This window comes from Nomia melanderi, chromosome 11 (genome assembly GCF_051020985.1).
Source record: "Nomia melanderi isolate GNS246 chromosome 11, iyNomMela1, whole genome shotgun sequence".
Classification (NCBI taxonomy): Eukaryota; Metazoa; Arthropoda; class Insecta; order Hymenoptera; family Halictidae; genus Nomia; species Nomia melanderi.
This window is the reverse complement of record NC_135009.1, coordinates 2,072,788-2,087,572: the sequence shown is the minus strand read 5'-3', so window position 1 is coordinate 2,087,572 and position 14,785 is coordinate 2,072,788. Positions and strand designations below refer to the sequence as shown.

The 14,785-nt window shown below is 30.5% G+C and overlaps 1 protein-coding gene across 1 annotated transcript in view; it reads right to left on the bottom strand.

The window, feature by feature from the left end:
• Window positions 1–40: 40 nt before the first annotated feature.
• sprt (PDZ domain-containing protein sprite) overlaps window positions 41–14,785 on the bottom strand; it is a 133,553-nt gene continuing 118,808 nt past the window's right edge. The window contains exons 9-11 of the mRNA XM_031994616.2: window positions 11,628–11,889; window positions 7,191–7,598; window positions 41–5,251 (exon numbers count right to left, since the gene is read on the bottom strand). Coding sequence (XP_031850476.1) covers window positions 4,853–5,251; window positions 7,191–7,598; window positions 11,628–11,889 — 1,069 coding nt within the window. The 3' untranslated portion in view covers window positions 41–4,852. The remainder of the gene's footprint in view (window positions 5,252–7,190; window positions 7,599–11,627; window positions 11,890–14,785) is intronic.

Below are 14,785 nucleotides of genomic sequence, written 5' to 3'. Positions count from 1 at the left end.
GAAAAATTTTAAATACATAAATGCATTTTGTAGTATGTAGAAGTGTACGATATATTTTCACATATTATCGCGCTACGTTAACTTACACTTCGACTAGCAATTGGATAAAAAATTAATTCCACTTTGTTTATACATATTTATCAAATCAATTTTTGTCAAACAAATACAGAGTAAACCTTCTATCTTATAGTTGTAATAATACTCGATACAGTAAACTTCAAGGGATTATAAAACTTACGTTGAAATATTCGCATTTTTGCTATAAGGAATACGATGACAAGTATTATACAGTGTAATTCCAGAAAGTGGATTAAGCTATAACTTTGTCTCAATTGCAGTTAAGAGTATCGTAGAATAAACTTTAACAGTGGCAATGAACATTTATTATCTTATTGTGGATCAATTACTTATTACTAGAATCATGTTACGAATAAAAGATATAAAATGAATGTGGTTTTTATACATAATCGTAAAATAAAACATTTCGTGATGCACAGAGTTATTTACTTAGAAAATTATTTGAGAAATCATTTAACACAAGAGAATTATACAGTTTCACTTAAAAAAAATGATCTATTTATGAAGAAATCATGTAATAGTATGATAAATTTGATTAAATAATACAACATTTTCTATTTCGATTTTTTTAACTTCAAGTAGAATAAAGCTATAACTGGTCTCAATTGCTACAATTACTGTGTATAATAAGATAACATCACTTATCGGGTAAATATAAAAGGGATTACAGATAATTATTATTTATTGTACGAAAAATCATACTTGTATTCTTGGAAGTAACGATAGAGCAAGATATTAAATCAATGAAACCATAAATAGAAGTTACTCATGTAGGTGTGTTTTAAAAGTATGCTTACAGAATTATCTTCGACATTTCAAGAATGTGAAAAATAATGTAAAAAAAGATCAAATATGGAGGCAAATATTATTGGTTGAAGTATTATGTAGTTTTTTATGATCATAATTTTGTTGTTGAGTTCTAACTTTATTTATGATCCCTTCGTATGTACTACCCATATATCAGTATATCGTTACTTTTATGTATACAATACATCATTTAGTTTATGGAGATAAAGATCTATCAGTTCATACTAAATGTAAATTATTTGTCCAAGACGAGAAATTAACACAATTAGTTCACGGTTAAAATCGAACAATAAGATTGTTCTAATCGCCGAAGTGAAATTTATAAATCGGCAGGACTTAAAAAAAACTATAATAATAATCAAATACATATACGTTGTACAATGCATCATACAATTCTATGCGCGTTATGATTATTATGTTTACAGTTGCATCAAACGAAATTAAATCATTCATCGTACACTGAATTACTTTTGTTGGATCTTACTTACTTCAACAGCTGTAAAATAACCTACATAATATTTACATGCGTGAAAAATAACGTTTTTATGATTTCCAAATTTTCTTAATGAGAACATTTATCTTTAATGGATTGTAGAAATCTTTAATGAAGCATAGAATTAAAAGTACAACAACTTCTTATATGACAAGCTAACTTCATTATTATTTTTTTGCATATCAGTTTTTCTGAAGCTTTTTATGGAATACTATATGTAATATTTAAATGTGTTATAAATAATTACTTGTTTAAAATATATAAATAATGTGTCACAAATGAATAAGTTTAAACCAAGTTTACGATACGCTCGTAATTCTTTTACTATCTTAAAAATTCAGATTTTTATTACGTATTTCAGTGTTCACTTGTTTAATCTCACTTTTTGTTGAGAGACTTCTGACCTTTTATATTTTAGACAAATTTTTATATAAAAGAACGCCATCAAAATCGCGTAATATTCTCGTAAATATTACGTATACTTGTACGTCAAATATATTTTCAATAAAACTATGTTTCGGATAGGTCAAAAACATTCATTATATAAGTTCTATTCTATAAGCAAAAAATTGTAGAGCTAATGTAAAAGATAAATAATATCCTCATACTGTATCAAATTATCGTATTATAACGAACGGTAAAGATAAAAAATATCAAACTTATAAATAATAATTCCAAATTTACAAATAAATTAATCAAGTATATGTAATTCACATAGCGTGTGAGTCCATTACTGATTTACAATTTTTCTTAAAATTCTATAAAGAATAAAAAATTAAAAGCAAATGATTGTGGCTACAGAATGCATGATTATATGATCTGAACTAATCTGATTCAGATTTCTTATTAGGAAAATCTTCTTAATCCATTAAAAATATGTTCAATAAGAGAAATTGAAAATTAGAAAAATGTTATTATTCATATCGACGAATTTGTAGCGGCTATCCGAGCAACGATGGCAAATCCATCGTGCTCTCTACGGCAGCACGTTACAAAGAAATGATGAAAGAAAATCAGTTCACACTAACACAATATTAAAACCGAATAACCTTTTTTCAATTAGATTCCTTCCACCGCAATATCACCACTATTTCTTCTACTCTATTTTTTTTCATTGTTCTTACATATATAGATAGTACATGAAATTGTGGATGTATATTTTATATAATGAGAATGATGAGAAATGGGGAATGAGAGGAAGGGGAAAATCACACATAATTATCATCTTCGAACTGCGTTATTTAAATTGTAGAGTATGTCTAACAAACTATGTACAAAACGTAAACGCTAATATTAATTGCATCAATAATCATGTGCAGTATCTAATACAGTGAATAAAATTGACGCTTTAAATTAAATATAGAATAGAACTCAGTTTGCAAAGAAATTCGAAAGTGAAAGGAACACATTATTGACTGCATATACACAAAAATTTGTAACGTTTAAAAGAAATTCTAATTTCGTGTTTTCCAAATATGATTATTTTGTACAATGTAGTTTACGTTACGACCAGTCAAAAAAGTAAAGCCATACATTCTTATGAAGAGTCACAAAAACAAATTCGATACGACCATTGTCTCTTTAGAGATGCCGAATGTCGAAGTAAAATAAGAATGTTTCTGTTTTAAATGAGTGCACAATATAAGACGTATTATAAGAAAATCATTAAGTAGGAATAAACAGTACACACGTGGCGTTCACCTACAAATGGATATATACTGCGTATTAACGAAAATTTGTTTCCTCTCACTATTACACGATCAAATTAGTATGTGTGACTGTTTTGACAAATAACATATTAGAGCCGAAAATATGTATGAGAATGAGTGTCTATTCTAATTGTTTGACACGTTGAATGTCATAGGGGTTATCGGTGACTCCCAACTAAATCGAATTATTATAGTTCATTCAATTAAACGATGATTATTTGAAAACATTTATATATTATAAATAATGTTATAATAACGTGCAATAATAATGAAATTCAATCAAATGATTGAATATTATATTTTTTTCCATTATGCGACATTCAACGTGTTATATTCATATTCCTTTCAAGTGTCTTTTTTTGTCAACTGTATACGAGGCGGTTCTAAATGTTAAAGCTCAAACGTGATAAAATTGCATTTTGGATTCAATTTTCAAGTTATTAAGAATTAAAAAATGCCTCTAGATTATAGCGGTTCGCAAATAACGACGTATTACGGCAGTAGGATTGTAAACAATGGCATATTATGCAAAAGACAGATGATTAACTTGAAGTTGCGATAGTTCAATATAACATTTTTTTTTAACTTATACCCAAATTGGTGTATAACAGTAATATTGAATTTTTTAGTAAAACGAATGAATGTTTTTCTCAATACATAAATTTTTCTTTTTTCTACGTATAAACCGAATGAAATCGAATACTATATGAAAAATTAAGTTAGAGTCTGGCATAATGCGAAGCAAATAAAATTCAATCAAATTACTTTCGAAATAATTGTTTGAGTTGTATTTCCACTGATTTGTCTCTTGTTGTTACTAATACATTTTTAATTATTAACCATTTAAAAACAAAACCTTCTCCACAAATTGTTATACTTTTAATTTTCAGTAAAATTATTGAAACCTTACTTTCTCTCAGTTTTCGACGACGTTTGAGCACATTGTAAAAATCAACTTTTCGGACAACTGTTTCCTCTACATATAACCGGCTTACTAACTTATACGGTTCGGCTTCGTTTCCGAGATATTTGCAAAAAACTTTCGGTACAATACATTGAATTCTGTCTATGCAGACATGACTCGGATCTTGTTTTAATAAACGTCGTCGGTAAGCCGATAAGTAAACAGCGATTTCGGCTTTACTATTTATAGGATGTCCCGCATAAAACCCATTGTCGTTATTTTGATCGTTTAAAATCCAAGGGATGTTTCTTCCTATATTTTAAGAATTCATTATTTTTGGAAATTATAAAGTAAAAGCGCAGGCTCCGCTCTTCGTTTTGCACCCGTTTTTGAAAAATTACCCCCACTCATTTTGTACTTAGAATCAAAAACTGAGATATCATTACCATTTAAAATTGTGAAATTGGAGAAAAAATAACGTCTCAGCAATTTCACTAAATTTTCATGTTACTTTGATATGTAAAATCAGTTCACGGTTTTAAAGAATGACACATTTACAAGCGTTCACTCTGTATTTCAGTTTTTTGGTTATCTATGACCACTTTGTAAAAAGGTTTACAAGAAAATTTAGTTCCGAACGACTCAGTCTTTTTTAAATGTATCAAATATGAAAATATTAAATCGTATTTACATACTTATTACCTACAAGCTTTGTGCGTTACGAAAAAAGTCTTCTCCAACAGCAGAGATCTTCAATTATTGGCAGTTAACATTATTTATAACACATATAAGAAAATGCGTACGTTCAATTGAGAATAATTAAATTGTATTATATTGTTCTCGCGGTAACAGTTTCTTCAATTAGCACCATTTTTCCATTGTGACTGGTGCCAAATGTGGTCTTGGTTTAGGGGACGGCCATCTTAGTGCACTTTGACAGGATTCTGCTCTGGAAGGAGTTCTTGACGGTGGTTGAGGCGGATTATACTGTGATTCATGAGTTTGATTGGGTGTTTCTTCATTTAGATTTCCTCGTTGATTTTTCTCAGATGGCGATTCGCCTTTGTGATTTCTTTTTGTTGCCTTTTTGGTTACATCGTGATGAGCAGTAGGCGGTGCGCTTTCCACAGATTGAAGACTCGCTGCACGATGAAGAGATAATCGAAGCGGCTTCTTCGGTGGTGCTGGACGTGATTTCGTGTCTTGCGAACTGTACACCATCGAAGCGTCAGAATTCTCGGACGCGCGCGATTGTGTATCCTGAAGTTTAGCAAAAATTTAAGATATTATAGTAAAAAATATGTGAATATGGAATAACACAGACGGGAATACAAAAAACTAACAAATAACTATGTTTATTAATAGTAAAGAAAACTATACAGGGTGGAAATTATAAAGCGTTACAGTCGAATATCTCCGAAAATATTGATTATACGCAAAAATGTTTCAGACGAAAGTTGTTCAATACCGAGTGGGAAATCGCGTGGTGGAACTTTTATTTTTTCTAGTGGACACTCCAAGGTGAGGTGAAGGTCAACTTTCTTTTTTTAAATGGAATGACACGTTTTTTTATCCACCATCAAATAGTGCGTTTTAAGACAAATTCAACTACCTATGACTCAAGGTCATTCAAGGTTAAACTTGCAGGGAAATGGAGAAAAGGTGTGACCGTTTTATTTGTACTTTAGTTCGTGCCTTCGAACATTCACAGCAAAACATAACATGTGTCAATGTCAGCATTACTTAGGACAACATCAAAGTCATTGGAATATGTTGTAATTTGAATGCAAATCCAAATGTCAAGTACAAAAATAATGAATTTTTTATGGAATGAGCTTAACTCAATTTACTGTGTTATTTCTGAATAAGAAATATTTTCTTTTTTCACTTTTCTGTTTACCTTATCATTCACGAAAAAATGTCTAACTACTAAAAATTCAAACTCCCTTCAAAAACCGATTGATTGAAATCTATATATGTTAATTGCTAATTTGATACTGTTCGATTTTTTAAATATATGTTAAATGTGAGACATTAGAAATAAAATAAGAAGGGTGTAACGAAAAGTCACGTCTGAAAGAGAAGCATATATTGTATTCTTTTGGGATTCTAATACTAAGAGTCTTAGAATGTATCCATTGTGGGATCTATAGATTTATGTCGAAAAATTCCGTAAACTTATTGCTAAGATTTTTCAATCTATTTAACACGTTGAATGTTGCACGAGTTCATAGAACCAAATACAGAAAGTGGAAAAAATATAATATTAAATCATTTGTTTGAATTGTGTTATTATTATTAGTGCACATTCATCTAGCTGGACGTCACCGCATTATTCATAATATAAAAATGTTCTCAAATAATTATTTTTATATATAATATAAATAATAATCTTTAATTGAGTGAACTATAGTAATTTGCTTGGGGGTCACCGGTAACACTCATGGCATTCAATGTGTTAAGGAACAGATACGGAGAACTAGTTGTACCGGTAGTTAACGATATTCTGTAGAGGTCGTCGTAGTTTATCATACCTATTGTTATGCAAATTAAGTAAATGCTGTTTACCGCTAAATATATCGTAACCGATACACATGGTTACTCTTAGCTAAACATTTTCTTTCAGGATAATATTCTGAATTTTTTTTCAATATCACCACGAACTGAAATGTAAAATTAGGTCAAACTTCTGATATGTTACATCCTCCCCGATTTTCATAAACTTGAAAAATGTAGGAGGGGATATGATTTCAAAGAACTTTTTCCCTATATATTGGTGGCGGTTTGCTCTAGTTTTCGAAATAATTGCCAAAAGCTTTCATTATTATTAAATTGAATTTTACGTAATAAGTGTGTCTGTGAGACGGCCACCAAAAATTAAAATTAAAATTGAAATTACCATTCTTTTCTTTAAATCTGTTCCAATTGGTACTACTATTTACTAATTTCGATTTTAGTTGACTTAAATGTATGAGAATACTAGACATCATTAAAAACATTTTCATTTTTCGTATTGTAGTCATGGCATTATTTTCAGTTTAATCAGTTTTTCTTTCAGTCATTTTTTCAGTTATTTGAATTAAAAATATTTTCATTTTTTCACTAGACCTTATTAAATGTACATATTATAAAATGTTAGTAACATGATAAAAGATTATTGGTAATTATATTAGAAGTCAGTAAAAAAGTGATAATCTACCTGAAACCGGTAATAGGTTGGTTCAGAATCGAAATCCAATGATTGCATTTGCGACGAGTTTCTGCGATTTTTAGACAAATGCTCTATAGCTGTTTCGATACGTGGTGGTCTTCTGCGTTGTAGTTGAGGATGTATTTGCGTTTGTTTGCAATCCAGGCTTGTCGTTGATCCAGTCATATGAAACCCTTGCTGTTTCTGTCTAGTCCTTGATTTATTATGGCTATTTGAAGCATTATCTGATGACAGATCAATTTCTTTTAAGCCCTTTGAGTCTATTAGACGCTTTGTTTGATCACTGTGCTTGTGTCTTATTGTGGGTAAACTTTGTCGCAACTCCATTGAATTTCTTATATTGAGATCAGGAAGGTTCGCTACTAATGCAGTCACCTGTGGTCCTTTCTGAAAAACCTGTATAGTAAATAAAAAGTTAGTTTTAAAGGAAAATGCTAATTTAAAGTAAATACCATTTATTCTAAATTTAATCATTATTTTATATCCTAAGAATTACATTATTTGAAAGTTTAAAACAGTAATTGGAATAGCTGTTTTAAATAAACTTACATACCTATTGGTAAATCAGTTAATCGTTATATTAGTGACATTAGGCATATATAAAATCGTGTATTCTTTGTTTAATTTTTGAATAATCTATCAATAACTATCTTGCGCGGAACGTCAAAGATAACGAAAATGAAATTTAACAATGAAAATTAAATGGTTCGCCTGAAGTAATTAAAGTACTGTAACGGTCTGAACAATACTAACATTCTTTCTTCATTGTATCACTTGCAATGAAAACCGATTGTGCTCAGAGCATTCTGAGAACTCCTTGATAAGACACAGTGTAGTTACTGATATTTTAACGATAACTTCCTCTTCGGCGACACGGGTTAGTTGTTAGCATAATGCATTCCGTTCTTGAAATCAATGCGGTGCAGCACTTATACACATTCAGTGCGTATGTTCTGACAATAGATTATGTGTTCTTAACTCTTTGCTTTATATTTATTTTATTTATTATTATTCTAATAAGACTTAATTTTTCTAATCTTTTAAAGTATAGCACTTTTTAAAATAATTTCCAACGTTCTATAACAAATTTGTATTGTCATCTCTAGCATGACATACGAGCGCAAAGAGTTAAATTATTACAAGGTGTAACTAAAAAGTACCCGGAATTATTATATAATTATTATATAATTATTTATTATTATATTTATTATTATAGAATTATTATATAATTTATTATAAAACTACTATTAGACAGATTACATAAAGCAATCTGGGAAAACGACCTGAGCTTTGGAAAAACGACTCGTGACAGTTGGTCCACGACAACCCACCGGCTAATGCATCGTTACTTGTCGAAGAATTTTAATTTAAAAATAACACAACAGTGTTATTTCAACCACCGTAATCGTTAGATATAACTTCGTGCAACCTTCCCTTTCCAGAGATGAAGAAAGCAATAGAATGGTACAGATTTCAAACAACAGAAGAAATAATGGCAAAATTGCTGATTGAGTTGAAGAGCATTTCACCAATTGTTCGGGCACTAGAAACGACGCTCGCAAAAGTGTATTATATTTAACACGTTGAACGCCGCACGATTTTAAGGTGTAAAATATGCAAAATGAAAAAAATACAATATTAAATTATTTCATAGAATTGCATTCTTATTATAGCAGGTTTGTCTTGCTAAATGTCACTGCAATAGGTAGCGTTATTTACAATATAGAAATGTTTCCAAATAATCATCATATAATTAAGGAAATTACAGGAATTGAATTTGATCGGGGCTCACCGGTAACTGCCATGGCATTCAACATGTTAATGGAGACTACTTTGAAAGGCATAATACAGTAGTTGATGAATAAGCAAATACTTTTTGAAATAGATGACAATTTTGGGAACTTCTTTATCACATCTCATATGTTATTTTATTTTGTGCGAAAAATCATCATTCAACAGTCAGTTCTTCTGAACATTCCGCAAAACAAATTATTAATGTATGCAACAGCTTATCAGTGTTTCATATGAACCGATCTCCAACTGTATCTTAAACATCCGGCCTATGAGATATCGCGAGCGTTTTCACGCGTGAATTATCGACCGCTAGCCTGACTGTAGAAGTTTGATGGAAAAAATTCGAAGTATTAAAAGAGAAAGGAATAAGGTAAAGATACCAGTAATTGTCCTGGAATCAGTAATTAATCATATTTCAGGAAAACGTAAAAAATAAGGTGCTTAAAAGTAATAATCTTTCGATAAAGGAGCGATGAATATGCTATAACATCTACCAACCTAACTCCGAAACACTTTTACCTGAATTGAATTGTTTATCGTAAAAACTAACAATTTATTTCATTGACGTTGGTTGTATGCCTGCAGTTTCTAACATGGAATTAACTTCTTTTCATTTGTACTTGTTCTTTTACGTGTAATTTGTCATAATCGTTTCAAACAAACGATATTAAAGTAATCACCTTTAATGTTTTTGGTTTTACTATAAGTGGTCAACTGCTAACTAATATATGGCCTATTACTAGTTTTCTCGTTTTAGAAGATGATCAACTTCTGACGCAAGTATTGAGTTTTCAAAAATATCTATAAAATTTGGATAATATAATTATTTCAAAAAATTTGGCTTTGTTACATACTGTAAGATGTTTAAACAGCATTTCACGCATATACTAAAAATATAATTAATAATTAATGTATTAATAACTAATATCTGGTTGAACCTCGTGTGCATTTTATAATACTTTTGAGACGATCTAACTGATCAGGCTTGTGAGACCAATTTTGTTTCTGTTTACGCAAAATTATATTTTTGTTATATTAACATGTTGTATTGCAATAAAGTTTATGAAGTTTGAGAGTTTCATAATGTTAACATATATTTCCGTTGATAAGAACTTTGAAACTTGCCTTGTAGACAAATATCAATCGTTTAAGTTCGGCAGTTCAGGAGGTACTGGTACTTTTGTGACTTACTGTACGTATAGTGGACAATAGATAACTGTATCACAAATTGGAACCCAAACATTGAAATTATTCGAGGTTTTCTGTACATATATCCCATAAGGAAAGCAACTGAGGTAACATCAGCAGACATACACACATATACAATGTACATGTATATTCTCATATAATTCATGTACATTCAGGTTTTCTATCGAAGAACAAATTAATGAGTTAATGTTTCTTACTCTTTCAGTTTGGCTCAAATTGACTTTAGGATTACTCTCCCTTGGAATTATTCGTAAAGCATATCAAATATCGACGAAACTTGCAAGAACATGTAACATTTAGCAGTTAAATTTAATATTTCATTTGATTGTACTAAATTGTGTTGTTTCGTGTACTTGTAGAATTGTATAAGTATCAATTCGCCTCACAATATATTTGGATTTCCTATAATTAATTTATTTTCTTCGTTATAAATTCCCTCATTTTATTTGCAAAATGAAGCTTTTTATATTTTTCTATAATATTTCACTTCAATGTTTTAATATTTTCTAATCATTTCTCTGTTCATATTGCACGGTGTGAAATTATTGCTCATTACTCGGACATGTACTCACGTATGACATGGGTTAAATATACCCTTTATTATGTTAAACATGTCAATTATCTAAAATTAGCATTACACTTTTATTCAAATTAATTGAAATTCTCAATTTATTCGCATTATCCTTAGGACCAGTGTATACAATGCTTCTGAAAGTAAAATACTAATGGGAGTACAATAGGGGAATTAATAATGTTAGAACTCCGGAAGTTGCCTAAGCTTCGGTATCCATAGTAGACAATATTTACGTTCAAGAAAAATAAATGAAATCTTGTTCAAAGTTAGAAGAAAACTACCGTTCATACATGGTAACAGTTACGTAATACAGTATAGAATCTCTTGCGAACTCATTCTGATTTTATGGTTAATTAAATTTTTGCTTCGATTTCTACTATTCGAAGCTTTGCTCAGTGATAAACGTCAACTATAAACACGATGAATTTTATGTTACTTCTACTACATGTCTATACATAAACAAGTAGAATCGACGAAAATATCCGACTTTCTACTATACTAATACTGACGCCTTTCTGCATGACTATATGATAATATTATTTAAGCATTATTTACAATAATAAATTTATACGGTAATAAAAGTTTGATTTTTAATTAAAAAGCTCGAAGTAACTTTGGAAGCTTTCAAGTGCAAAGCATTAAAATGACATGAATGGCGTAGTACTATGTAAATACCTATAAAACCATAAAGAACTAATATTTATGAAATTAACGAAGTGGTACTAGTTCTACTTCTTATTCTATTTTTATAACTTAGAAATTTCTGCTCTTATTTCCTACAGTTATTTTTGTTCAAAAGGCAACATTCTATTATACGTATGTGAATATTTATATATTTTGGCCAGCACCTGAACTTGGTCTTGGCGACTCGGTGGAGGATCTGCGGGAATCTCGGCTCTACTTGGTGCCAGAAGATCCCTAACCTGTTCTTCGAGATATCCGATTCTGTGAGTCAGCCTGAGGTTATCTGATCGAAGTGTGCGGAGTGCTGCGAGGGATTCACCTTTTCGAAGGACCACGATTTGTGCCGCATCGGGTGCGACAGCCAGAAGTCTTGCCAAGTCGCTCCTTCCTGCTCCCACCACCAGCTTCCCATTTACCTCTAAGATCCTGAAAAAGATGTTGACTGATATACATGTATATGTACACCATAAGCACAGTTTTTTTAATAAACACAAGTGTGTGAAATTAAGAAAAAAAGAACAGGTCCTATTCTCCTGTGAACTGATGAGATAGGTACGAAGATAAATGTTTACATTTCTCAAATAAATATATGCAAACATACCATGTTTAAGATTTCGATTAATATAGAAGCAGAAATACTATTAATTAAACTATGTTTATATACATTCTATTCGTATATAATCAGAAACAATGGAATCATACATGTATTTACAATAAATAAATTCGCTAATAGACATTTCCTTAGAAAACTATTCAATATTTTACGATTGAGAAGGTGTGAAGTAATTAATATAGAAGATTGCTTTTGTTTTTTAACAAATGAACTGAATTATTGAAAAACTACGACTTCTTATATGAATATACTACATAAATAAAGGACATATTTTCCGTGTTATTTTCAATTGCTTTTTAAGTAAATTAAAACGTTTTCCAAAGATGACACTTAATAGATCTGCTCTGATTCCTCAGTGATTCCTCAATATAAGCGCACAATTATTCGAGAACATATTTTGACGTATTAGATAATGTGCATTCTGTAGCAACTATAATTTAATTTAAAGTAATATACGATATCTATTAAATAGTTGTATTCGTTTACATATAGAATACCTCAGTTAATCTTAAAACATCACAAACCACTTTCTACTGTACAAAGTACAGTGATGTCCGCTTAAATTTCATAAAACTCAGGAGCCAGTAATGAAATTCTCGCGGGCAGGGTACAGTTTATCTTCTAAGAACTGACCCGACCACGACCCGACGAAGTGAGAGACTAGATATAACGAGCGCATCCGCGATGGACACAGTACGTCGAGCAGCGACGGTCGAGACTTGATACTTCAAAAGCTATATCGCAACTGAGAAAAAATAAACATACAAGAGCTAAAATTTTATTTTCAGAAATTTTCACCTTACCCTCATAAATGTAACATCAATAGATTGCTAAGATTCTCCCGATTACAATGAGTTCAAACAAGACGCAAATTGGATTAGTTTTATTGATTTGAAACATTCAGATATTTAACTCTGTTATTTGTATTATATCAATAAAATTAGTCTGATTTGCTCGTTTTAATTGGAAAAGTCTCAGTTATCCATTGGTCCTACAATTATAAAAATAGGACTAAAATTACGGAAAATGAAATTTTCTTCATTGAATAATTACTTTTCACAGTCGCGGTATTCTACTGATGTGTGTCTGTTTCCTTTCTTTTCATTGTATTCATTCTCTATCCTTGCCAACTAAGATGACTCCGCCGAGCTCGAGGGATTGACTGGTAGGAGAAGAGTAGAGATAAGTCTGGGAAAGTGAACCGTACGGATTTTAGTGAAATTTAAGGGGGCATCACTGTAACATGTGTGGTTGTATAAAAATAATTAATTTCTTTAATATAATAAATACTACTTTTCAATATTATTGTCATAAACTGATTTACAGGAAATAATACGGGAAATAACAAACTTGAGAAAAGTTTTTAAGTGGAGTACAGTAAAAGCTTCGCTATGTTAGTTTTCAATTTCGTACGGTAAAACTGACTCGGAACGCAGGTGTGTTGAATTGTAACGAATTTCTGTCGAGGATGTACGTGGAAGTGGTAGGAGGATAGAAGATAGGGTCATGTGAAGTCGCAGATGCAATTAGTGGGGGCATACGGCGAACTTCCGGTGCTCCTTCACGCTACGATGACCTGTTGAGAACCAAATGCCAAGATTGCTGTATTGTTCTTCACCGATAGTTTAGTTACGGAGTGTAACCACACAACGCTATACAGTTGATGTTTATTTTGCTCTTGCTTAATAATTCCTTTCTTTTTCGTTTTTTATTTTCTGCGCCTGTACTTTCTTCCGCGTTAACATGTAATTACAATCTTGTTTTCTTAGTTTAATTCGTCTATTTTTAGCTTCCCTTAGACAATACTTTGACTCGTTACGAGCCGACCAATGCAACTATGTAAGTACTAAAATTATGTCTAGATTGCAGGTGTTTATGCAGTTATATATTTTTATACGGTTTTCTGAAGCAAGAATCCAATAGAGTGCAATAAAAATAGAAATTTTCACAGATTCAGAGCAAACAATTATTTACAATTTATTTCATAACGTTAGAAATTCTGTTGATTAGATTATTAAGAATGATGCGATTTGCAAACATTGTATATTTGCATCATGATTGTGTAATGATTTTTATTAATCAAGTAATTACATTATTGTACGTGTAGCAAACTGTCTCGCATTTTATTTAATATATGTTTCTTTTCGATTATTCTTCTCCTAATTTTAATCTTCAGGATGAACTTCTATCGTTTAATTTGTACTAACTGTTTATTTTTAATTTGCTTTTTCGATGTCGTATGTCAAGTAAAAATTGTATTGGTATTTATTTCTTAATTGTGAACAGTTAAGCCTTTCGAAGAGTTAAACATACTATCAAAACTATTTAGACGAATATTTTTCATTGTATTTTTAACAGTGATGCTATTCTGTTGTTAAATGTCCATTAGTAAAGCAAAATTGATCCTTTACTAAAACAATGGATACTGTCTTTATTACGCTAGAGCTAAATTTATATACATTTTAAATTTCAGTCATGAGGTGATACTATAACACTGTAATTTCCCAAGGTACAGTGATTTCCTTACGTAAATATTATTTTTTTTTGTCTTATAAATTTTTCAAATCGTTCGAATCACAATGAACAATAATATATGTGTATAGAGCTTCAGTATCGAGCCGGAAAAAAAAATTACTCAAGACTGTTATTTCTTCAGTTATTATACCTTGGATATTGAAATTGCATCAACCAGCATGTGTATTGATGAGA